The 23,884-nt window shown below is 35.6% G+C and overlaps 2 protein-coding genes across 9 annotated transcripts; both read right to left on the reverse strand.

Annotated features, from left to right (window-relative positions):
* Positions 1-105: 105 nt before the first annotated feature.
* On the reverse strand, positions 106-5,406 carry LOC110409952 (ternary complex factor MIP1 leucine-zipper protein (Protein of unknown function, DUF547)). Of its 4 annotated transcripts, none has more exons than XM_021419481.2 (11): positions 5,312-5,406; positions 4,642-4,808; positions 4,114-4,218; positions 3,902-4,018; positions 3,143-3,667; positions 2,692-3,059; positions 2,516-2,615; positions 2,338-2,397; positions 1,839-1,922; positions 1,568-1,684; positions 106-1,236 (listed from the first exon to the last, which is right to left on the reverse strand). In XM_021419481.2, exons 2-11 carry the CDS (start codon positions 4,708-4,710, stop codon positions 934-936), a joined length of 1,848 nt encoding a protein of 615 aa, XP_021275156.1. In that variant the 5' UTR covers positions 4,711-4,808; positions 5,312-5,406; the 3' UTR covers positions 106-933. The 4 variants fall into 4 exon arrangements, with proteins under 4 accessions (XP_021275156.1, XP_021275153.1, XP_021275155.1 ...); XM_021419478.2 differs by having other exon boundaries at positions 109-1,236; positions 4,114-4,221; XM_021419480.2 differs by lacking the exon at positions 5,312-5,406 and adding an exon at positions 4,911-5,291 and having other exon boundaries at positions 109-1,236; positions 4,114-4,221.
* Positions 5,407-9,201: 3,795 nt separating this feature from the next.
* Positions 9,202-19,080, reverse strand: LOC110429435 (uncharacterized). 5 transcript variants are annotated; one of them, XM_021445479.2, is made up of 4 exons: positions 18,885-19,080; positions 16,190-18,056; positions 13,291-15,342; positions 9,202-10,355 (listed from the first exon to the last, which is right to left on the reverse strand). In XM_021445479.2, the coding sequence occupies exons 1-4, from the start codon at positions 18,899-18,901 to the stop codon at positions 10,248-10,250; spliced, it is 4,044 nt and encodes a 1,347-aa protein (XP_021301154.1). In that variant the 5' UTR covers positions 18,902-19,080; the 3' UTR covers positions 9,202-10,247. The 5 variants fall into 5 exon arrangements, with proteins under 5 accessions (XP_021301154.1, XP_021301156.1, XP_021301155.1 ...); XM_021445481.2 differs by having other exon boundaries at positions 9,202-10,368; XM_021445480.2 differs by having other exon boundaries at positions 9,202-10,393.
* Between the last annotated feature and the right edge of the window lie 4,804 nt (positions 19,081-23,884).

Genomic DNA, 23,884 nt, shown 5'->3' on the forward strand with positions numbered 1-23,884 from the left:
CAGTCTTGGAGATGCTTCGACATTGCCAACGTAGAAAGTAGGACACTGTAGAAAGAAAACCCAGAAGAAAACATTCACCACCTCGTAAAGTGTCGTGCAGTAGGAATTTACGACCCACTCATTTGTTTTTTCAACCGGAAGAAAATTTCCATTTTGCCTTGAACTAATAATAGTAACGTGCATCTCTGTATACGGTTAAACAGCTGATTGATGTATTCTGCGCTCAAAAAAGCAGAAACAGTAGTGGATGTTTCACAGGCTATCTGGAGTTACCTGTGAGCGATCCGACAGAACATACATAAATGCTTGTTTTGTAAGAACAAAATCGTGAAATGGTGGCATCAAGTTGCTGTCTTGTCAACGAAAGTAGACCGAGGCCAGACAAGGAGTACCTTCTGTTTTGGGTTCTTCCGACCTTCTGTTTTGTTCGTTGCGCGGGAAATAGGATCGTCATTTTCAGAATTGCCTGAGTCCCTTTGCGGTTTCTTCTTGCCATTGGGTACAATGGGTTAAGGTATATATTCTTCATTAACCAACACCTCAGAAGAAATTGGAAGGGAGTAGACTTTCTTGTTATTTAGCTCTTTCATGGTTTATTCTGCATCAATGGGTCAAGCTTAATGCCCAAAAAGGCTCAATTCATGTTTGTTCTTCACAGCCAAGGTCCTTGAAAAATTTAATTGATGGCACAGAACAATAGCATAAATGAATACTCTGAAAAATCAATATCAATGAACCAATCCCATCTCCAGAATCCATTTATAAGTAAAACCAGTTATTCACCTCCACCCCCTTTCTCTTTTTTTACAGATGCTAGAATACATATGTACTTTCACTGTGTCTAGTATATTAGTAATTCAGTATATAGACCCACCAACCACAAGCTCATGAACCTTTTGTTGAACGAACGATAGCAATTTCAAAATATAATTCTCAACGGCCTAAAAGCAATCTGAAACTGAAATCATATGGCATTACTTGCACTAGTTGTGAAAGAGGCTCTTTCCCCTTTCTTTTTAGGCATTTAACTGCTTCGTTCCTCTGTTCATTTGTGAGCTGCAGACAAACCCAATCCAGCAATGATTCCAAATTCTTTGCAAAGTCAAGCAGATACCAATCCAAAACCTTTGGAATTATTAACTTGTTTGTTCTTGAAATGGCAACTGCTGCCTGTAGGTAGTCTCTTTTGGCTGTTTCCAGCTCATCTTCAACGTGAGATGCTGTGTATACTCTCACCTTCATAAGCAAAACCAGAGTAGCAGCACTTAGAAAACATAACAACATTCATTTACATAAAGGATCGTAGGACGGTTAACCATCACAAAGTTTTGAACCTCAAACTTCCTTTGTGGTTTGGGGGAAGGGGTGGTGCAGGGGAGTTCTGATCATTTTGTAATTATCTTTTTCCTTTAAGATGGCATTTGATAATGAAGCTGATTAAGCATTATCTAATGTTCTGTGAGAGCTAATGAGAGTTTTTCCTACACCTACGGGACAGAATGCATTATCGAATTGTAAATGTTTCCTTATACTACAAAAATGGAGAATGATTCTGCAGCAAACTTACTGCTGGAGATGACCAGCTTCCACATGCAAGAGCAAATGTAACCAAGGGTTCTGACCACTCCAGTCCGAATATATTCCGTGCTTTCATCTCATCATATTTTGCTGCTTTAGAACAGGTCTTCAATAAAAAGAGGACAAGGTGTACCCGGTCAGCAATATCAAATTTGCTTTAAAATATCAGAAACGCCAGCCCAATAAAGACAAACATATTGGTGTATTCAATCATCTCTCCAGTAAAATTATACCCAAGAAAGATGAACAATTTTACTTACAAATTTTAGATGGAAAGGCAGCCTTAAAATGAAATGCTCAATCGTTATTGCATTTAGCAAGTGTCCTCCCACAACTATTGTAGCCTGAGGCAGCCATAAACATAGATGAATCTTAGTCAAATTGTCCAACAGCTGATGTCAATAGTAGCTCAAACATAGCAACCATTGTCTAATACAGTGAGTGTTATACACATGCAACAGCTAACAAGTGCAGTACTAAGTGTTAGTTAGCAGCTTCAGTAACTTCAGAGATTAATGTGATGAGCACAGAAGAAAATGACACCAATAAATAATATCCTCGGCAAATCATTACATGTTCACACCAGCTAGTCTTGCCTCTGGCATGAAAAACTTAAACCATTTCTAACTTCTACTCCAATTCAAGTTTCAATGTATGAGTGAAAGTCAATCAAATATGACAATCCATCTTGGTAAAACTAATATAACCAGTGGAAGATAAAAGATAGAAATAAAAAGAAGAATGAAAGATGAATCAAACCTTTTGCATTAGCCCTACAACTGATTCAGGAGTCTCAGGAATCCCATGCTCCAGAATTGCCTAACAGATTGGTACTATAAACATTATGCTCTTGCATTTTGCATATATTAAATAAAGTTCAGCAAACTTTCTAGAAACTGGAATGTATTAAAAATTTAATCAAATTAAACATTCTTACATTCATCATACAGGAATTATAAGTGTTTATCCAGAATGCAAGCTTCTGCTGATGGCTAAGACCATCTAAATTGACAGATGCGAGCTTCCCAAGTAGGAACCTGAAATGATTGTCATAGAGATAGGCTAAATACAAATGTATACATATAAGCAAGAGCAACCAACAAAAGAACTTACTTTAGTCTATGGATCAGAAACAAAGCATTCATTATTCGGCTAAGATCAACTGTATTAGCTTCAATTGTGCAAAGATTCTTATAGAGGCCAATATCTCTAGTTTTCGAATCTGAACAGATACCATAAGGGTCTTGAAATTCACTTTCTCTACTTATTTCCTGAGAATTGGCTACTGGTTGGGAAGGTAAAATCCCAGATTCCATGGCTTTGTCCTTTGAGGTGCTCAACCTCACAAAAATGCTGCACAAGCACCTTACAGTATCCTCAGATATTTTGTTTGGTGTACTATCAGCTTCTGATACTTTATCATCTGAAGAACCAGAAGGGCTTTCTTGTGCTCTTTCCTGGTCTACTAATCTACCATCTAGCTGGACAGTCAAAAAACCCACAATTATACAACCATAATGAAGTGTATACTAAGTCTTCTTTGTCACCAGAAATCAGAACATACCTGTGACTTCAGAGCATCCAAACATTTGTCAGCTGACTCATGCTTGGTAGGAAGTCTCTTTGCTGGGGTCACAACTTTGGGAATTTTCTTTTCAGGGGATTGCTTATCCTTCACAGCATTGGCAAATGATTGATTCTCTTTTCCTCTTACATCTCCAGAAGCAGAATTGAGTTTTGTGGAAGCTTGTCTCCCATTTGTTGGCCTGCTAAAGCACTGCCCATTTCGATCATAAGTACTATCTGGAGGCAATAGCTTTCTGCTTGAAACACTTCTGGCAAGGGATGGTTGTGGCTTGCCAATGGTTGTCACCGAACTCATCTCATTTATGGACAAAGACTTTGATCGCTGGTGTTTAGAACTTCTGACCGGAGACTGCTCAATTGATTCATTCAAATTCTCCACATTCCTCTTTGAAGACGTATAGACAGCCTCCTGATAGAGGCCTTGTCTAAAATTCACCACTTGCTCTTCAAGCCTAACAACTTCCTCTTCCAAAACAGCTACTTCAGCAAGTAACTCTAGTGTCTACAACCCAAAAAAAAAAAAAATCAAAACCCAATTCACTCTCTAAACCAGATTTACAGAAAGCATGTGAATGCTTCCAGGTTAACTATACATTTCTTCCTCAAAGAATTCCATAAATGTAGCATGCAGTTAATTCTTTCTCATCCTCCCTTTAGGCTTGTTTATATGTTCCATGTTGATGGAACAAAAAGAAAGAGCTGAGACAATGATCCAAAAATAGAAAGTTAGACTTACAGAAGGAGGTAGGTAAGGAGGAAGCCGAGGAAGTGCTCCTAAAGGTCTGGTAAAAGCTCTCTCCAAAGCTCTATGCACATTCTCTTCATGTCTAAGCTTTCTTTTTAGCTTATCAACCTGCAAATTACCAACACCACAACAATTAAAAAATTAGAAAAAAATTTCAAAAAAAAATATATTGAATAAGTTAAAAGGTGAATTGTTTTGGGTACATCTTGTAATAAGGCCATTTTCCTTTCCCTGTTTGATCTTCGCCGATTAGTCAGAGCTTTGCCGGTACCAAGTGCTCTGCTTCCCTGACTCTTCTCCATCTTCTCCTTCTTTGTACAATCAAAAGGAAAATGGTAAAACGTCAATAAATAAAAAGAACAATTGAAACAAAGAAACTTAAAGCAGACAGTATTCCTTTCTTGAGACGAGTGTAAGTACCACTTCAGATTTTGGATCAAAAGTGCTTCCTACTTCTCTTTTTATGACACAAGCAATAATATCCCAAAAAAAGTTAAATTAAAAAAGAAAATAACTCCAAACTCTTCAACAAAACAAAATCCAAAATTTAGCATCATTAATCAAAAATCCAAATTTTCTTCAAAGTTTTCAACGTTTAAGCCACAAAGAATCAATCTTTGGCCACTCAAACTAACAATTAACAAAAACCCAATCTTCAAATTCTTCCAAAAACCAACAAAGGGTCGAAATGAGAAAAAAAAAAAAGAGGAAAGAGGGAAGAGAGAAGTTACTTTATTGCTGTCATGACTTAAAGGAGCTTTCATGGTCTGAAGAGCGGTGCGGACTCTTGTGTTCATCATCTTCTTTTTCTTTCTTTTTTTGGCTTTTTGGCCTCAAAAAATAAAACAAGCAAATAATGCAACAATATCTACACTCTAACTTCTAATATTTTCACGACCTGAAAAAAAGTAAGAAAACAAGGTAACCATTGAAACTCTCTGAAAGTTAATAAAAAGATGAGAGAGAGAGCGAGAGACAAAGATAGAAATTTCTGGTATACCCTTTGTTTATTCTAAGTTACAGAGCGGGAAACTTGAAAGTAAAGCGACCAAGAAACAGAAATGCATGCAATGTATAATGCGTTTTTACATGTAAGTTTCCATGGTAAATATATATAAACAACGCTACTCCATGGATCAAAGTTTTGTTATTAGTATTTTAAGGGTCTCGAAAAGAGTGAAGCAAAGAAACAAAAGCAAACAAGAGATGAAGAGAAGAAGGGCAGTAAACGACGAGAGGATTGGAGCTTAAAAGCACCATACAAGAATAGCGTAACAGATGGACTAACCAAGAACAATAACAAATACAATTTTTTTTTCCTTTTGCCTTTTTTTTATTTAATAAAAACAAAATTGTTCTTAACAAGTGACGAAGTGAAGACAAGAGTCATCACTGGCTTACCGCACTTATACTCCACTTGTTCTAGTGCTTCTTCTCCTTCATGTTTGCCTCAGTTTACTTTCTTTTCTTCCACAGAGACAGAGGCTTTGTCATCTTCTCTTTCTTTATATGTATGGTCCTTAAAATAATTTTATATAGTATATATTTTCTTTATTTATTAAGTAGCGGTAGTTAAAATGCCCTCACTAGATAGTCAAAATTTGGGTAAGTTTTGGCCAAGTGGTTGATATTAATCATAAGAAAATACTATTATATTACAAATGACAGACATGTCATAGGTCATCAATGTTAAAACCTAATCCCATAATTCGTATTTGTATATGTTAATCGTATTGTGTATATATAAAATATATAGATATAAATACGATATACAATTAACTAATTAAACGTGTAAAAATTTTAAATATAAATAACGAATATACTTATTAAACATTTAATCAAGTCAACTTGATTGTATCCTATGCAAAATAACTAAATCTAACAAAAAGAGTTTAAACTGGAGATTTTCATTTGATTATTTTATTAAACATGAAATCCAAACTTTTTCATAATTAAGACACAAGTTTATCAATCTTAAATCAACGCTTACATTTATTATTAGCATATAATCTCTGAAATTATAGGTAATTATTTTTTTTTCTTTTTGTACTTTCTTTTGTAGGAGTCACTTTTTCTTGGTGGGAATGAGTGAAAACTTCAGTGGAAGCAGAAGGAACTTTTGTGAGCACTCACTCAGCACATGTGAATAATTGATAACAACTCGTTTGTGCAGGAACTTGATACCATGTACTAATTAAGTATAAATTAAAATTTAAACTAAGAGGTAGGTACAATTGACATTCAAAATAACATAAACTTAATAAAGGGCTTTAACTCAAATGCCTTTTTAACTAAGCAACGCAACGTGCTAATTAATGATGGAAGGAACCTGTCAACCTGATGCAAACCTCACGCTGCGTACCCCTTACCCAGTCCTCACCTTTATTTTATTTTATATTTCATCCATAACTGATAATCCTTGCCCTTTTGACATTGATATTCAATTGGTCGCCTTTTCCATCTTTTTAATACTACGAAACTTTATGATTTATTATGATTTACTAAGCTTGTCAAGACTTTATTTTACATATATGTGACCTTATAACAGTATTACATGTTAAAAGCCATGATTTGGACATTGCTTAATAAGGATCAAAAGGATTTAATGACAAATTAATGCTTGCTCTCTGATTGCAAATGATTGACGTTGAAGGAATGGAAAGAGATTTGGAGATCATGAAACATACTAGTAGTATACATGTTGTACCAATAACCATCAACGTACTCTTATAACCTACTTCTTTGGCTCATTTGTTTTAGTTGGGAATATGGCAACATCAAGTAAGAATACGTGATCCATCCGCCATGCTTGATGCTGTATTTTTGAAGCAATGAAATAGAAAGTATGTATATTGCTAGAGGACAGGTACTATATCTATTTATATTGTTCTTCATTCCAATAGTTTAATTTGGACCAAATTAATCATTAATTAATTAAATTAGATGCAAGTTTAATGTTGATAATCAGTGACATAATCCCAAAGGGTGCACTAAAACTTCAACATAACATTGAATAAAGAAAAAAATATTATTAGTTGAAGATATGGAAAGTAATAATCCAACAGCACATGGATTATTTATTTAAAAGGGAAAAAAAGGCAGCTTAAAGTAAGCTTTGAGTGAGACATTCCCAAGGCATTCTATATGATAATATAATAGGATGAAAGATACATGGATTCAATCATAGTTTTACATAATTTTTTTATTAGCATAAGCACGTGATTGTTCATGTGCTTTCAAACACTGCCATTCACCAATGCCAACCCTTTTAAGGTGGTGAGTGCACCATCTATTTAATCTCTTCTTCTTCTTTTTCTTAACTTAGGTTTCTATTTATTCATGGGCCATCATTGCATAGCCTTTTTGTCGGGGGCAAACAAAGCTTGGTTGGCCTCAAGCTATTTGTCTTAATTGGGCAAATAATTTTCTTAATCAAAGCTTAGATTAATGTTTTGGCATTAAATCTATATGTTTTAAGTCTTTTAAGGTAATGATTTAAGATGAGAGAAAGTGGGATTCATGTTGTGATCAAATGGGGATTGCAGAGTAAAATCTGCAGCACAAGCGTACTGTTTTCAAATGTTTCTTACTCATGAAGGGTTACATTTTTTTTTAAAGTGGGAAATGGTTCATTTTGTTTCAAATGATTCGTTTTAGGAGCTCTGTGCTCCTTGGTTATCATGAAATGAAAACCATGCGTGAACCTTTTGAAATCATTGAATGCCTTCTTCTCCAATCATCTTTGTTCTTTGTCCATCTTACACCAAGAATCAGATTCAAGATGTTTTAAACAACTAAAAATTGGAACTTAAGCTACTGGACTTTAGGTAAAATGTTAATTTCCAACACACAAATATGCCTTGGATTGATCACCAACACCTCAAGTGACCGAATAATTAATAGACTGGTATACCTCAAAAATTCTAACTAATTACATTTCTCTTATATAAGGCTAATCCCAACTTTATCAGAAAAAAAAAAAAAGATTCGTTAGTCTTGGTCTGATAAAAAAATCAGTATGAAAGATTTGATTCCTAAAATAGGAGGAGATAAGCTTTAGTTGAAAAGATATGCATGCATGAAAGGGACTGTGCCTTTGTCCATCCCAAGCCTAGATGCCTTAATAGGGAGGAATATCTTAAGTTTTTAGCCAAAAAAGGGTTGGAGAACATTAAAATTCCCGTAGCTTGAACTCACTCTAGATAGAAACAAGGGCAAGATATTTTTATTTTCTTAACTTTTAATTGAAAGTTTAAATGTGTTTATTAATTTACAAAATAAATATTTCATTTTAAGAAAATATCTTTCGTTAAATATATAAATTTTACTGTTAATTAATCATTAATATTTTTATTAAAAAATTAATTTTACTCATTATTTATTTTAAAATTTATTACTATATAATTGTTTTGATAAAATATTTCGGGAGAACATCAATCGTGCTCCCCAAATCGATACTCCCTTCCCTTGGGAAGCACTTACAGTACGGTGATCAGCTGGTAAATGAGAGTGTCACCGAGCAACCGCATTATTTAAAAAAAAATTAAAAAAAGATAAAAAAAAAGTATTTTAATTTTTTATATTTTTTATTAATAATATTTACACTTTCGAAATAGACCGTTGATTTTGAATTCACATAAAATTATGATTAAAGTTAAAAAGTGTGAGTATTTTAAAATAAAAACAATCACATCCTTGGAGATTTCAGTAGGCTAGTAGCTTCAAGACATCACACGTAAAAAGAACAAATTAAAAAAAAAGAGGTATAGCTAACTTGTAAGAAGTAATAAATTAGGATCAAGCCTATGAGGTTCAGAACAAAAAAGGGAACAACTAAAGTCTAAAACTAATAAAGGGAAGTCCGATTGAAAATAATTCACGAGTTGGTCCCATCTTCCAAGCTGCCACTTCATGTAATTGTTTTTGGTGTGGTCCCAAAGGAGGGAGAGGTGAGCCCACTATGGAATTTTGGGCTCAATTCAAAGTGAGGGTGAAGGGTGAGGCCAAAAGCATCAAAAGCGGGGAAAAAACATTTGCTGGAAGTTTGATGCCGGTCTATGGGAAAAAAGGGTAAAAGCAGATCCACATGCAAAAGGAAAAGGTTTCTCGTCCGTTCCTCTCCAACCATTGGAGAACATGGAGGTGTTAGGTTGTGAGGCTGGAAACGATTGGTTCTCAAATATCTGAAACACTTTTTTATATTGCTTTCTGCAGGATCTTGATACGAGAAACAGCCAAACAGGGATTTAGAATTATCAAACAAATCTGATCAAAAAAGTAAAGAGAAGCATTGCTAACAACAACTCACATGACATGGTACAGGTGACCAATTGGAGATGACATCGATTTCTCGAGAAATTCATTTGCCAGATTGTACCCAAAAACGTGGACAGAAAAAATATTTGATAAAAAGGATTGCAGCATTATTTTTGTGTGTTTTTCATATTTTTCAATTTGGTTGCTGGGTTTAGCTGGCAAACCAAAACTATCGGTGTTCATTGTTCACCACCAAAGGCTGTTTGCACGAGGGACGTGCCGTGGTGCAGTCTAGGCGAGCTCACAACCAAATTTTCAAGCTTTTTCAACCCAAAAAATGCTTTTGGTTAGTGGAGAAATAATCCTTGACTTATCGTCTCTATTAAAGGGAACACCATTGCACGGGCCTGGTCAGTTTGTGTGCTTGTACTTTTGACATCTAAATAACCAACTCATCTGTGTCTTTGCCAAATGAACGACTACAAGGACAGAGAGGGGAGAGGTCCCCAGGAGGAAAAACCGGACCGGTCACTGTCCCAATTGGCTGTAGCCGTGGTCCAAATAGACACCTCGAAGCTGGACCACCGCGGAAAGGTGCCATGCATTACGCCAGAACCACTGGATAGAAACTGGCATTTGCCTAAAGAACTTCCATCGACGTGCAGAATTTAGTGAGGGAGCCATAATTGGAATTTTGCAAGTTGAAACTACTAGGGCAACAGATAAACAAAACAAGCGCAATGAGACAGCCACCAAAGCAAAATAAATGATTGGGAGCTCAGATTTGCTTGTTGGGTTGGTGATGGAACTTTCCAATCACGATTTGGCTTCCATAGCTCTTCCAACCAAATTAAACAAACACAAAAGATGGTCCCTGGGAAATTCCACCAACGAATACAGTTCGGTTCACAATCATCTTGTCCTTGTGTAGCTCCGTTGCCGGCACAAACCAAAGCCCATCCTGTCTTGTCAACATCATTCTCTCAAGAACTTAAAATCCACCTTATCTCTATCCATGGCTACGCAGAGAATCATTATAATGAGAAAGCTACTACATTCTGACAGTTTTTATAACGAATGCCTACCCTGGCAATGATATTGTTCTGAACCTGTGCGTGCCTGTATCAGCATGCATCAACAACTGACTAGCATCCTTTTGTAGTGATGTTGCAGACAGCATGGTGTGACCCTGTTGACAAATTCTGTTGATGAAAACAAAATTGGCTGCTGTAAAAGCAATGTGGCTGCAGTCAGCAAATGTAAAGGGAATTGCAATCATAATTTTAAGAGGCATGTGGTCAACTTATTTACTTCATCCTACAATTCAAAGGAATTTGGTAACCAAAATTTAAAAACCCTGCCTTTCCCAAAAATTGTCATAATGAGGGTTTCTGAATCAGAATATATATCACTACTTCCTTCTCATATAACATTAGCTATCATCTTGGAGGACTCTTGTAAGTTGTAACCCAATCCACCAAATGCATAATATTCATGTTTTATAAGATACCATATTGAAACCCTGTTTTAGCCCCAGAGCTGATTCTAAGGTTTACTAATAGAAACAGTTCAACAGAAGAATTATCAACCAATCAACTAATCTATGATGGTTTTGAAAATATTATGTATCCTGGTTGGGTCGGACTAGGGAGTTGCACCAATGAGGACCACCACCTTGAAACGAGGCTGCTCTATTTTAGATGAGAATAAATGCAGGCCTTCTAGCAGTGATATGAAAAACTTGGCAACTCTCTGGGCCACAAGATTTAGCAAGGTTACAGCCTAAAGAAAAACATTGACAGCTCAGCTTCCAGACCCAGCATATACCTTAAATCTCATCCCTGCATTAGGCAGTCATCAATATCTGAAACTATACTTCCAGCTACCTCATTCGTTGTAGTAGTACTTAATTTATTCTTTGGTGGTTAGATACCACAATAATTTTATTGGATCAACCCATTGTTATCTTACCAAGAGCATCCATAAGCAGGCAATAGAACCATGACAATGAGGAGCAAAATCTTAAATTTACTGTATAATCCAATATTGAGTTATTAACTTATCAGAACAAACTGGTATAGCTCTTCTTTACACATTATGATAAGCCTTTCAACTTCCCTTAACATAGGATACATGTAGGTTTCTAAAAGTAACTAAGGTAAGAAGCATGTGAGCTTGTCCAGTACAACGTCACCGCTAAATCAGTAGACAATAAAAAATTAGTTCCATTATTACTCTCTAGAGAGTCCTTCCTACAGCCAAAAAGCACCTTGCAAGTTGCAAGCTTAAGGGCGCAATATAGAAATATATATGTATTGAAGATTTACACTTATATGCAAATAATAAATCATAAAATAAATAAAATAGAAGGAATACAACGTACAAGTGCATGAACTCAAATAAGCATAGACATTAACTTCCAGAGATTTGCCACAATAGTCCTTCTTTCACCTTTAAACAACGTAACTCACTTTGCAGTATACTGCTGAAGCAGATCTCTCTAAAGTGCAAAAGCGTATATGTCTATGAAGTGAAGTGATGAGAACCAGGAAACACAACATTAGCCATCTCAAAAGTGTTATATTACCTAGGTAAAAAAAGCATCTATATATCCGGTGATGACAAAGACTATAGCCGTAACAATATTAGATGCTCTCTAGAGACGATTGATGAATATTGTGTTATAATAAAGTTATGACAAAACAAAGATTTCAATCAAATTTAATCGAGATTGGTTCCTATAACATTTTGGTCCTCGAGTGCACCTGCACCACAGCAACAGTCAGCTTTTTCCATTGCACAACCAGATGCCAGGAGTTAAAAAATAAAAGGCAAAAGAAGTAAAATTTCAGTTTTCCAATAACATATCATTTCTAAGAGGTTAAAAATATGTGCAGCTAGAGACAGCTTAAAAAGACATTGCTGGCAAAGTCTTGACAAAATCAAATTTTAACTTACAAAAAGGAATATGCAAATGGATTACAGATTTGAATAGTGTTGGGTTTAAAGCTCGGTTGATCAGTACCCTAGCCTTCCAATGAGCCTGTGAGTACTTAGAACTAACAAGTAGCCTGCACTAGACATCAGAAATTCTAGGGCAGGAAAGGATAAAAGTTCTAGACTTCATTTTTCCAAGCTCATTCACAACCACACCCACCATGCACGCATCATGGCATATATACACAAACACGTTAGCACATCAAAAATATACATGTTCCACCACACCAGGATCAAAATAATCTAGTTGATTTTCTGCTACTAGGAATATAATCATAAACCATCAAACGTTCAACCATACAGACTTAATATTCACGACCAGCCCTTCAACAAAATGAGGAATTTATGCTTTCCCTAATAAGCAACGTTTCTTAAGGTGGCTACACTTAATGCAATACAAACCATATCCTCCAACCTTCTTCTAATGCTAACTTTCAATTAGTTGGACAGCATAAATACACCATCATTAAATGTTACACATCCAGGCTTCCTAATCTACATTCTTAAATACCATATTCTGATACATGAGAAATTGTTAGTGTGTTCTGCTGCAGAAATTTGAACCTCTGACCTTGGCCATAGAACCAAGATTTAACAATTAGGCTAGGTGCCCTTAGGTAATCTACATTTAAGAGACTACACTCAATAGCTATATAGAAGGACCAGAACAGGCCAATGACATGCCATCCTCCATCCATAGAGATGCATGGCAACAGAAAACACAGGGTAACAGATACATGCACATCAACAGAGGAGAAGACAAGTACAGAACTCAAAACAATAAACAGTGTGAACAACCACTCCGCATAGAAAAAGTTGCTTATCAGTAGAGGAAAAAAATTTCTCGCAAAATTCCAAGCAAGCAAAGTGAGACTTTCTAAATGTTGAGGCAGAAAACTGGGGTGAACTCAGAGGAAGCTAGACTAGATTGAAACAATAGTAACCACAAGGTAACATATATGCACACGCAAAGATGAACATGCATGAGTGCATGTGCAACTGCATACAGACAAGCATTATCAGTGCATAGACCTTTAACAGAAAAGGAAAAAAGAACTTTAGGGATGCAAGACATGTAAGCTTTATCTAGTAATTCATCATTACCCTTCTTGATTGAAACAACTTACAAATCTTGGTCGAGACTTTTTCATGAGAGTTTGTGGACCCCTTACAAAGAAGCTATCAGAGTCATTTTCTGAAGTGCCAGAATTCATGGCAACAACATCCTTTGAACTATCCATTAAATGAAGTCCAGATAAATGGTCACCCCAAATATCATATGTATATTCATCTCCTAGTCTAGCCTTTCCTACAGCATTTATGGTTTTCTGGTCACAGAGTTTGGACCCAGGAGCTCGAGCATGAGGAGCCATAACAGATGTTGAAGCCAAAGGAGAAGAGAAGCTCAACATACTGCGAGTAGCCCTACCAGCACAAGGAAAAGTAGCAGAGGGCAATAGAACAGGTTTTGCTACTGTAGACTGTTCTTGGGTCGAAGAATACCAGTTGTTGCTGCCATGTTCCACAGAAACCTTAGGTCCCAACACATTTGCTTTGGAAATAGGTTCAGGAACTTGAACCTTCTCACAGGTTTGGTCAGCCAATTGAGTAAAAGGATTTCTAGCCTCAACAGATTGGTCCAACTCAGGAGAGAGTGACCATGTTCGATTAGATGTTACAGATGTTATAGGGGACAAGGGGGACGACGGTGTAGAATTTCCACTTTGACTACTTGAAACTTCAATCAATCCGGTAAATCCACCTTTTCTTTTCCTTCGCCTTCTTCCCTTTTCTTTCCCAGTCCTGATTGTGAGGGTACCAGCTTGAGGTGCTTCCTTTGTATCAGGATTCTCGGCCACTGCAGATTTAGAGGGCAAAGATGGCAATGAAATATTCCCTTGAGGATCTAAGAAACTGTTAATTTCCCTGTCATTTTCAGGAGTTAGTTTTGCATTTGGATCAGTTAGCCCCTGTTCCTTGGTCCTGACCTGACCATTTGGGCATCTACCATTGGATACCTCCTTCAAAGATTTAACATCCCCAACTGAGCTTAACATACCATCCATTTCAGCTGACATAGAAAACTTACTGTTTCTTTGACTACGATTGACACGAGAAGATTTTCCTCCCGTCCTTATTGTAGTGATGGAGTTCTTCTCACTCCTGTATAAATAATCTTGGGAGCCCAAGACCATTGCTTGGTGAAAGATGAAACAGAATATGAGAAACAATAATGAAACAGAAAGAAGAACAGTGATAGAGAGTTTCTTTAGCCGCATCCAGAACACTGACTTCTTACAAAGATTAAGCATATGAACAGGGAGGGTTGCCTTCATTGGTATGACAAGAATGTCAGTAGCCAAAGCCAGTTCAAGCTCTCTATGTACCATAACTGCTGTAAAATCTGGCTGGTATGATATCAGAAGCTTTGTCGACTCTCCAGGTTCAAGAGAGAAACCTTTACAAGTATGCACCATAAAACCATCAAGTACACAATCTGTCCCAGAAACCTCAATGCTTCTTACCTCAAGTGGCAAGTCTCCAGTGTTCCTGGCATACAGCTCTTTTAAAAATGGCTGAGAACAGGCATAAGTAGTCTCTTCCATGTGAAAAAACATTTGTGGAGGAGAGATGTTTAGAGAAGTTGGCAAGTTAAGGTTAAATTCTACACTCTGGATGGGCTCTGAACCCTCAAACAGGACTAGAGAAATTGACCCTCCAAATCCCCTCAAAGATAACCACTCTACACCAGAAAGATTGTTCCTTATCAATGCGGAACTTCTCCACCCACAACGATTTGAAGGGTGAAATAATATCGGCCCAAACGATGCTGTCCCATACGGCTGAACATAGGCCTCTGTCCGTGCACTCTCTCCTATTGAGAACCCATATCTCATTGGAATAGCAGACAAATTGTGACTCAAGCTACCAGGAGGAGGCTGCATAAAAACATCTTGGCTCCGGCATTCATCAACAATTTCTCCTGAGTTAAGAATGAGCTGCATTATAACTGGCTGCTTGCTAGGATTTTTCACATTGATCCACTTGGAGCAGTGACTTCCAACTTGAACCATTGGAAACAGTACCTCATGATCATCAAGCACTGACATGCCATTTGTGGTACCTTGAGATTTCCAATTTCCAAGTACCAATTCATCTGCTTTTGCTATCTCCAACACCTACATATATAGCCACATGACCTTCTCAGCTACAATGAACATAGATCCTGTATGCATGTTAATGATTCTATAAAGACTTAAATGCTTAATGCTGATATCATAAAAGCCATCAAGATCATGTGCATTTGTTCACTGATATGAATACAGAATGGAGAGAAAAAGAAATTAAAGTGACAGAGTAGATGTCTGCATGTATAACAGGCGAATGTTTGCAAGGACATAAATAGAGGGTATCAATTTCCATAGCATTTATGACTAAGCGAATCCTTGCATGCTTAAGTGAATGTGCGATTGTGTGCCAACCAAACGATAGAACATATTGTAATTTTCTTTGATTTCAAATCCTCTCTGCTCTAATGTTTCAGAAGACTTCCACTAGTCCCTATGAATATTTTGCAACCAGCATATATACCTATGAAAAATCTGTTTTGAAACTTCAAAATTTATTGGATTCAAGGCATTTTATAACAAGATGACAAATCAATATGCTCTTGACAAATATTCAAGTTGAAAGCAGAAAACAAAACCCAACACCAAAACGAAGACAATAAAAAGAATAATAATAATGAATGGGCATTAACACACTCCCTATAGGAGCTTAACAGTTAGTCCCTCTGCTCACGTCTGTGCCATGTCCAAGCACTCCTGAAAATATTATGACCTTATCTATATCCCTAACCAAGGAGCAGTCCACACGGAACTTTACAACAATAAAGGTTCTCTAACAAATAAGAATTTAAGTGAATAAAAGAGCATTGGAGCACTAATCACCAGAATAATACACAAATAAAAAGAAGAAACAATTCTGAATGTTCGAATTATGTCATGGTAACTAAAACAAGCAAACCTTGGCCCATGATGCCAACTGCATGCCATCGCCCAAGGACCCTGTCCTCGAATTGCCAAAGTTAACCTTTTCAGACTGATGCTCAAAACCCATGGACAAACCTTGCTGATGTTCCTTACAAAAATGGATTATATCCTCACAAGGAACTTCAATCTGAGGGCCAATAGAATAGTTTGTCATTATAAACAATTTACAACTTCTGATCGTGTTGGATGCTTCAGAAGCAGAATTAAGAATTTCAACTGGCAATTTCTTGCAGGGAATCACAGCAACCTGCGTAACAACACCAGGGAAGAGCAGCAACCCTTCCATGTACTTGATATGGAAAATCTTTGTATCTGCAACTTCACTAATTTTGACAACATTGAGCACATGAGGAGTAGCATTTTCCACAGAGATGGCAAGGAAAACAGTATCACTGCCATCATATGGCACCAGAGCCTCAAGAGAAACTGAAAGAGAACTTGAGTGATCCTCATAGGATGCTATCCTATCCAAATCAACTTCAAGAGGAACCATAACTGTATCACACTTGTCTTGTGAAGGCCTCCCCAACTTCATACAAAAAGCACCAAAAATTTTGCCTTTTGCTTCAAAGGATAAATCAATCTCGATGATGGTTTCACTGCTTTGAGGGTTAATCTCCCAGTTCCTGTTCGGCCTCATAGCCATAAGTGGAAAACCAAAATTACCACTGTTCATGACCAACCAATCCTCAGCACTAAGCAAGCTGTGCCCATTATAACCCTGGAAGTTTTCTTTACTACAAACTGCTTCACTATGATGGGTAGTATTCCCTAGAGAAACTGATATCCATGCAGTTATTTCCTCCAAGTAGAGGGTTTCATCAAAAGGATTAAACAAAGACAGATTCTTACTCAACTGTCCACTAGGAGGAATATCCAGGCTTACTAATGGCTGAATCTCATAAGGGGATTCAACAACGAAACCCCTAGCCTGAACCAGGAAACCACCGGAGCTTGTCTGCAAGATAAGGTGAGCTGATGACAAGCCCACCCATCTAGGTAAAAAAACAAAACATATTGTAGCTACTTCACCAGGTCCTAGCAAAAGCTCACTAAAATTGCAGGGATAGAACTGCATATTGGTACTAAATGGTTCATAGACATATAAATCGCTCTCGTTGCATGTATTTGCTACTGTCAAGTAAGCCACCGAAGGTAAAAACAAATATTTTTGTCCCCAATCTATTACAGGAGGACTTACATCTACATTAGGGAAAGACGATACATCAAAAGAACCTGATTTGGTCACCTCCCTGTTGTTTTTCATCCTAAAATTTGCACTCTCCTGATATTGTAAAGGTCCTCTACACGAAATATCATTTTGAATAGCATCATCAGTAAAAGTGGATGAAAACTCATGGATGCCATCTCTCGAAGACAAAGAACAAGAAACCATCCTGCCATTTAATAATTTAAACATACCGTGATTAGGGAACCAACTTTCGTTATTTGCCTGCCCCCTAAGGTTACTTGGTTCTATATAAGATGAAGCACTATCAGACTGACTCCTAGAAACTTCTAAACTGCCTACTTCAAGTTTAGTCTCTTCAGTTGAAAAGCCAGGCAATGTTGAAGGAAAACAGAATGAATGAGAATCGGTGCAGATACTCTCAACACTTAAACCAGTCATTGAAGTTCCTGTATCATAGCCAGAATTTGAATCACCAATAATAGTTTCTTGAAAACCAGTATGATGATTATCTCCATAGTACTCACACCCATCATATTCCTCCATTTTTGGCACCACGTTTACAGAACATGGTTCACATGTAGTTAAGCAAAAAATGGCACATGACAGAACCAAGAAAAAAAGGAATGATTTAGCCCGTTGATGCATTCCCCTGAAAATAAACCACCAATTAAAATGCTCAGTAAAGAAGCAAATAGTTTAGTAAACAAAAAACAAAATATTAAGCTGCAACCAATTAAATTAGTTCCCTTTTACTCTTCAACAAAAAGGGATGAAAAAAAAAGGGCCTCAGTTTTCTCCGTTTCTGAAAATTTTCTCAACAATCAAACAATTAAAAAGGAAAAAGCCATTTTTTGACACCAGAACAAGCAATTAATTAATTAAAAAAGAATGGAACAGGCGTGCTACGAGCAGCTTTCACTTTTCATTCATTTTAAGCTATTTCTTTAATGTGGATTTTAGCTGAAGAAACCAAAAAAATAAAAGCTAAAAAAATCAAATAAAATATAAACAGAGAGTATGCCGGCACAGCAACTACACAGTAATTCAATATACTTACAACAACGTAAAAAAATTTTGAGCAGCAAATTTTATTTTGTCTATCTTATAACAAGTTCGGAAAAGTTAACAAAACGAAAAATAGGGAAAAACTGAAACTTTCACTACCAGAAAAGCTTTTAAATACTGTTTATGGCAACTTAAACAAAGTCTTCATCACGGTAACGACCACGTTAAACTTAACACAGTAAAAAAATTTATCCGCTTAACGGTTAAAAAGTAGTTTTTTTGAACCAAATAAGCAATCGGGGAGTTTAAAGAGTTTCAGAAATGGAAACCGAAAAAGTAATCGATGTTCTTAAAGAAGTAAGCGTAAAAACATATAAGGAAACTAGAATCGGATTATGAAAAGATATGCTTGTACAGATAGAAACCTCGAGAAAGTGGGATGGAAAGTGTGAGAAAGTGATGGAAGAGTTACCAGAGAGAGTTGAACATGGTGAGCTGTTTTCGAGTTTTGATGATCGTTAGGGTTTTGGACTGTCTTTCTCAACAAAGAAGAAAACCATCTGATTTTTCTTTCCTTTTTTGTTTTTTTGGCGAATTTTTAGGGGCTTTTTTTTTTCCTGAACTCGGAGGCCAACCAAACCATAAGCTTCGAACTGAAGCGCACCTGATAAAAGCGAATAAAAGACGCCGAGAAATAGAGAAAAATGCAAAAAGAAAAACTCCAAATTACTAGATTATCCATTGTAATCGAGCTCCCAAAACGTCACCGTTTAGCTGATTCCAATTAGATTCTGACAAATGTGTATGGGTGAAATTGGAATTTAATGATAACCCAGTCCAACTATAGTTCACGGAGAATTTCGAAGACTTTAGGTTTTGAAAAAAATAATTATTAATACTTTAAAGCTTTGCATAAGGGAACTCCCGACCAGGACATACCTCTTGTGCACAGTAAGTCACGAAATTAAATTTGTAGGGATCTGAATTGTCTGTTTTGCCCTTGATGCAGTTTTCCTTGCCCCAGCAGGGGGGTTCTCCAGCGAGAGCCCTAGAGTCGAGCGCCAAATGGAAATGCCTTGGCGCGTTGTGGTGCGAGCTTGACCGCACCGCACGGCTCGCCATTCAAGGTCGTCCTAGACCACGTCAATCTTTGTCCTGTCTGGAAACAGTAAGGGCATTTTTGGGAATTCGGACTAATTGCAGTAGGGTGATTTGGTGAAAGATATAGTGTGGTGCACTCGTTAATTTATTTATTTAAGTACAGCAACTTAGTTCCTTAATGGCTAAGAGACGTACGGTTTTCAAATTATTACGGTAATAATTTTGACTATAGTAGGATTTGGGTGTTTTAAGAAGATTTTTAATTCAATCTTGTAGGTTATTAAGTACTAATTCACGTGATTTTCTCCTAATAAGAGTATGCAATAAACAACTTCTTTTAAAAGTTTTTATAATAAATGCTTCCTGCTTTTATTTTAATATAAAGTGAGAGACTAAGATTTAAAGTTAAGGTAATTACCCAAGTTTCATCTATATTATCATTTGAATTAAATCCAAATAACCAATATGTTACATTTAATTATTTTAGTGTTAATGTTCTTTTGATGAAATAAATCAACAAAAAATTTTGAATATTTAAATTTCAATTTAAAAAAAATTCAATTTTCTACCCCATCCATAGAAATCACATGATAAATACAAAAAATAGAAAGTAAAATGTGTATCAGTCTACTAAGTCCTTAACTTTCTTTTTGCGCAATTGTAAAGACCATTTTTTGCTTGTCATAAAAATAATATTGAACACGACCTTTACAACGTGGTCCAGACGTAATTTGGCACGATAACACCGACATCATTGGATTATCACTCGCTCATAATAGAAGTCCTAGTTTATGGAAAGCAGTACGCGGGTCCTCACTAACGTGAGCCACACTCTCCCTTTGATCTGATTGACCGTGAACACGTGGCAGCATCCGCATTGGCTAGTGTAAACCATCTGGTCCGCGAGAAATCCTCAAATCCCACGGGAAATCAGTATAAGCGAGAAACTAAACAAACGGAAAATCTTAACGGAGAAAGCAGTCAGACAACGTGGCGGCGCTGTCACTGTCCCCTGGATTCCCTCGACCCTTAGCTTTATACGCCGTTTGTTGGTAAAGTAGGCACCATGCGCCGTTGGTTTCCACGATGTCCTGCCACGGGGCTGATCAGTGATTCGCTGCGGGACGGGAAGCCGGGACAAAAAACGCTGTTTGTCGTTAAAAAAATGGGTATATTGTACCTATCGAATGGTTTGATGAATTTTTGATGATCAAGTGATCTGACGGCTGAGGATTCGAGAGTGGACCCCATATGGCGGAGGGGGTAGGTCCGATGATCACCTTTAACGGTGGGACCCAAAGGCAACCATATGACGTAACTGATTCAGCAACTCCCTTGTTCGTTTGAATATTGGTGGCGCTCCGTGGTGTCAATTCAAATTTCGTAACCTTTTCTTGAATGACAGTCTAATCTTGGTCGTTGAATTTTAAAGTACGATCTCTTTACAAACAAATCGATGAATACGTCCCTTAGTTTAAAATCAATTCAGGATACATGTTGTTAATCATGCTATTATGTATTTGTATAATTTAAAACATATTTATTATTTATTTAATTAATCATGTAAATATACTTACTCAATACATTTATAATCTAGTTATTATTTGTTTAAATTTTATGTAAATATTTTATTCTATTATGGTTGATAATAATAGTGATTGATTTTATTTATGGCTGATGATGAATTGATGATGTTGAATTTTATTATACTTGATGATTTTTTTTTTTGTATAATTGATTTTATGATTGTTAGTTTTAAATTTGAATAATAAAATTATATTTAATTGATTCAAAAAATTTGATTCAATTGGTTTATTTGATCAATTTTTTAACTGAACCAACAAAAAAATCAAACTAAGATTATATATATTCTCTTAATACTAAGTTAATTATGTGCAAATTTTTTTATTTTTTTGAAAAATATTAATAATGTGCAATAGTTGATTGTCTTATGTTATATAAGATTATTTTGTGGATATTAATTTTATTATGTTTATTATGTTGAGTCTTAAATATTAAAATTTAAAGATTAAAATTTTTAAATATTAATTTGATATCTTATGTGAAACCATATAATTATATGAGTGAAATGACAAATGTTATATTTTTTATTTTTAAATTATTTGTATATTTATAATTATAGATAAAATTCATAAATTTTAAATTTTTTAAAATTAATATTTATTATTTATAAAAAATAAAAAAATAAAATTTCAATTCTTTTGATTCAAAATTAAACTAATCAAACCAATTTGATGTTTGATCATTCAATCCTCTTTTAAATTTGATTAATTCTAATTGATTTTTTTAAAAATATTTAATTTATTTAATTTTTAATTATGGATGACCAAACCATCTAATCTGACAAATTGCTCACCCCTAAATATTGACCTGTTGCGGAGGAAGGGAAATAGGACGGGAGAGAGTTAAAACTTATTGCTTCCCGTTTGAGAGGTTAGTTGGTTGGCTATCAGTGAGCCACGTGCCCAATGACCTAGATAATGGGTTTCTTGGGCTCGTACATGAGCTTTAGGCTTCCATAAATAACAAATTATATAAATGCATTAATGATTAATATGGAATGGGATAAATTATAACAAACAAGTTTTTTTTTCTCATGATTATTTTTTTAGAAGGGAGAAAACTGATTGATAATTTATCTTGAGTCATTTATACGACCAAATGCGTCTCAATAGATTTATTGTCCATAACTACCCTTAGAAGAGGGAAACGAATAAAACATTTGAAGTTCTTCTTCTTTTTTTTTTGTTTTATTTCCTCTCATAAGTAAAGGGCTATTAGAAGAATTATAAAAATTAAAAGAATTGAAAGAATAAATACAGTATGCTTAAGAACGTAACTACAAAGTGTTTGAAACATAATCGATATTATGTAATTATATAAATTATGACCTCTTATATTTAATTGAATTCGAAATTCGGAATGTTATTTTTGATGTAAACGAGGTTGAAGAGAAAGTGAAATTTTCGTTTCCCCTTTCATTCATCTTATGACTTTCCAAAATAATGAGAATTATCCTACTATTCTTTCACTGCCATCCAATTCACTTCGTATCCTTAGTTTTTCCTCTTTAAAAGAAAAACAGTGTGTTAAAAAAATAAAATCAAGTGAGAATGAATAACTGAATTGTGGTCTAGAGTGGATGCGATTACAGGCCCAAGTAGCAATCATATGGGTCATGGGCTCATAGGCTATGGGGCAAGGTTCCATAGAAATTGTGGTATATGCACACGTTCCATAGAAAGCAAAAAGAAAGAGAAGCACATGCCAAAAGTTCAGTCTCATTCACCGTCGGTTATTGCATATTAAAACAAGCAAGGTATAGCTATAGATTAAAATAGTAAAACACAAACTTGAAAAATCGAGTCAAATTTAGAATTAAGAAAATTATACTCCTAACTAATTTAACCATGAATTCTACTTGATATTAAGATTTTACATAGGGAGAGTTTTTATTTAATAAAATTAAAAATATAAAACAACAAACAACATATGCCATGGTTTCCTTGCACAGAGACTATAGAAAAGAATGTACCTAGAATCAAATGATGGATGATCGATGGTAACTCACATCGTATTAATTGCCCGACTGCATAATATTCATGCCTTACTACTATATTTGCATTACCAAATATCTCTAGTCCCTGCTTACCTTTCTATGAAATTCTGCGATTTTTAATTAAAATAACCACTAGCTTTGAATGGCAGTGGGGCCATTCCAAAAGGAGTTGCTCCCACGTTCTCTATAGGAGCCATGTGCGCACAGGCGGGAACGAAACAATAAGACTTTTACTTCGCTTTTGCCTTCTAAACAAAGTAGAGCACTCTTTTCGATCGTTTATATAGTATTTTGAAATATAATCTTTAAAATGTTAAATATTTTCTATATTATAAATTTAGATTATATTTTTTTGTAGTTTTTTCATATTAAAAAAGTATTAAATATTTATAATTTTAATATCCAATATGCATAAAAAAAAGGAAATTTTATTTTAAATTTCATTAAGAAATAAAGAAATAGAAAAAGAGGTAAAGAGAATACTTACTATCTTTCGAAGTAGAGTAAGTTAACCAGACTAAACACTAAATAGATCATATACCCTTTTTTTTTTTTTTTCCTTTTTGGGTCTCTCATCTAATTAATCTATAGATTTTGGCGAGGGCAATCTTGGTCTTGACAAATTGGCAGTTTAGTCCAAAACACAACGATGACATCGAATGGAGCTCAATTTTGAGTCGAGCAATTTCGGAGGCAGTCGGCATTTTGGACTAATTACGCCGTAAAAGGCACACCGCCATTTTGAATGTCAAATTTGGCAGCTAAACAAGAAGTAGAAGATAAACCGATCG

The sequence above is a fragment of the Theobroma umbraticum genome, unplaced genomic scaffold, assembly GCF_002168275.2.
Source record: "Theobroma umbraticum cultivar Fairchild unplaced genomic scaffold, ASM216827v3 scaffold_44.0, whole genome shotgun sequence".
Lineage (NCBI taxonomy): Eukaryota > Viridiplantae > Streptophyta > Magnoliopsida > Malvales > Malvaceae > Theobroma > Theobroma umbraticum.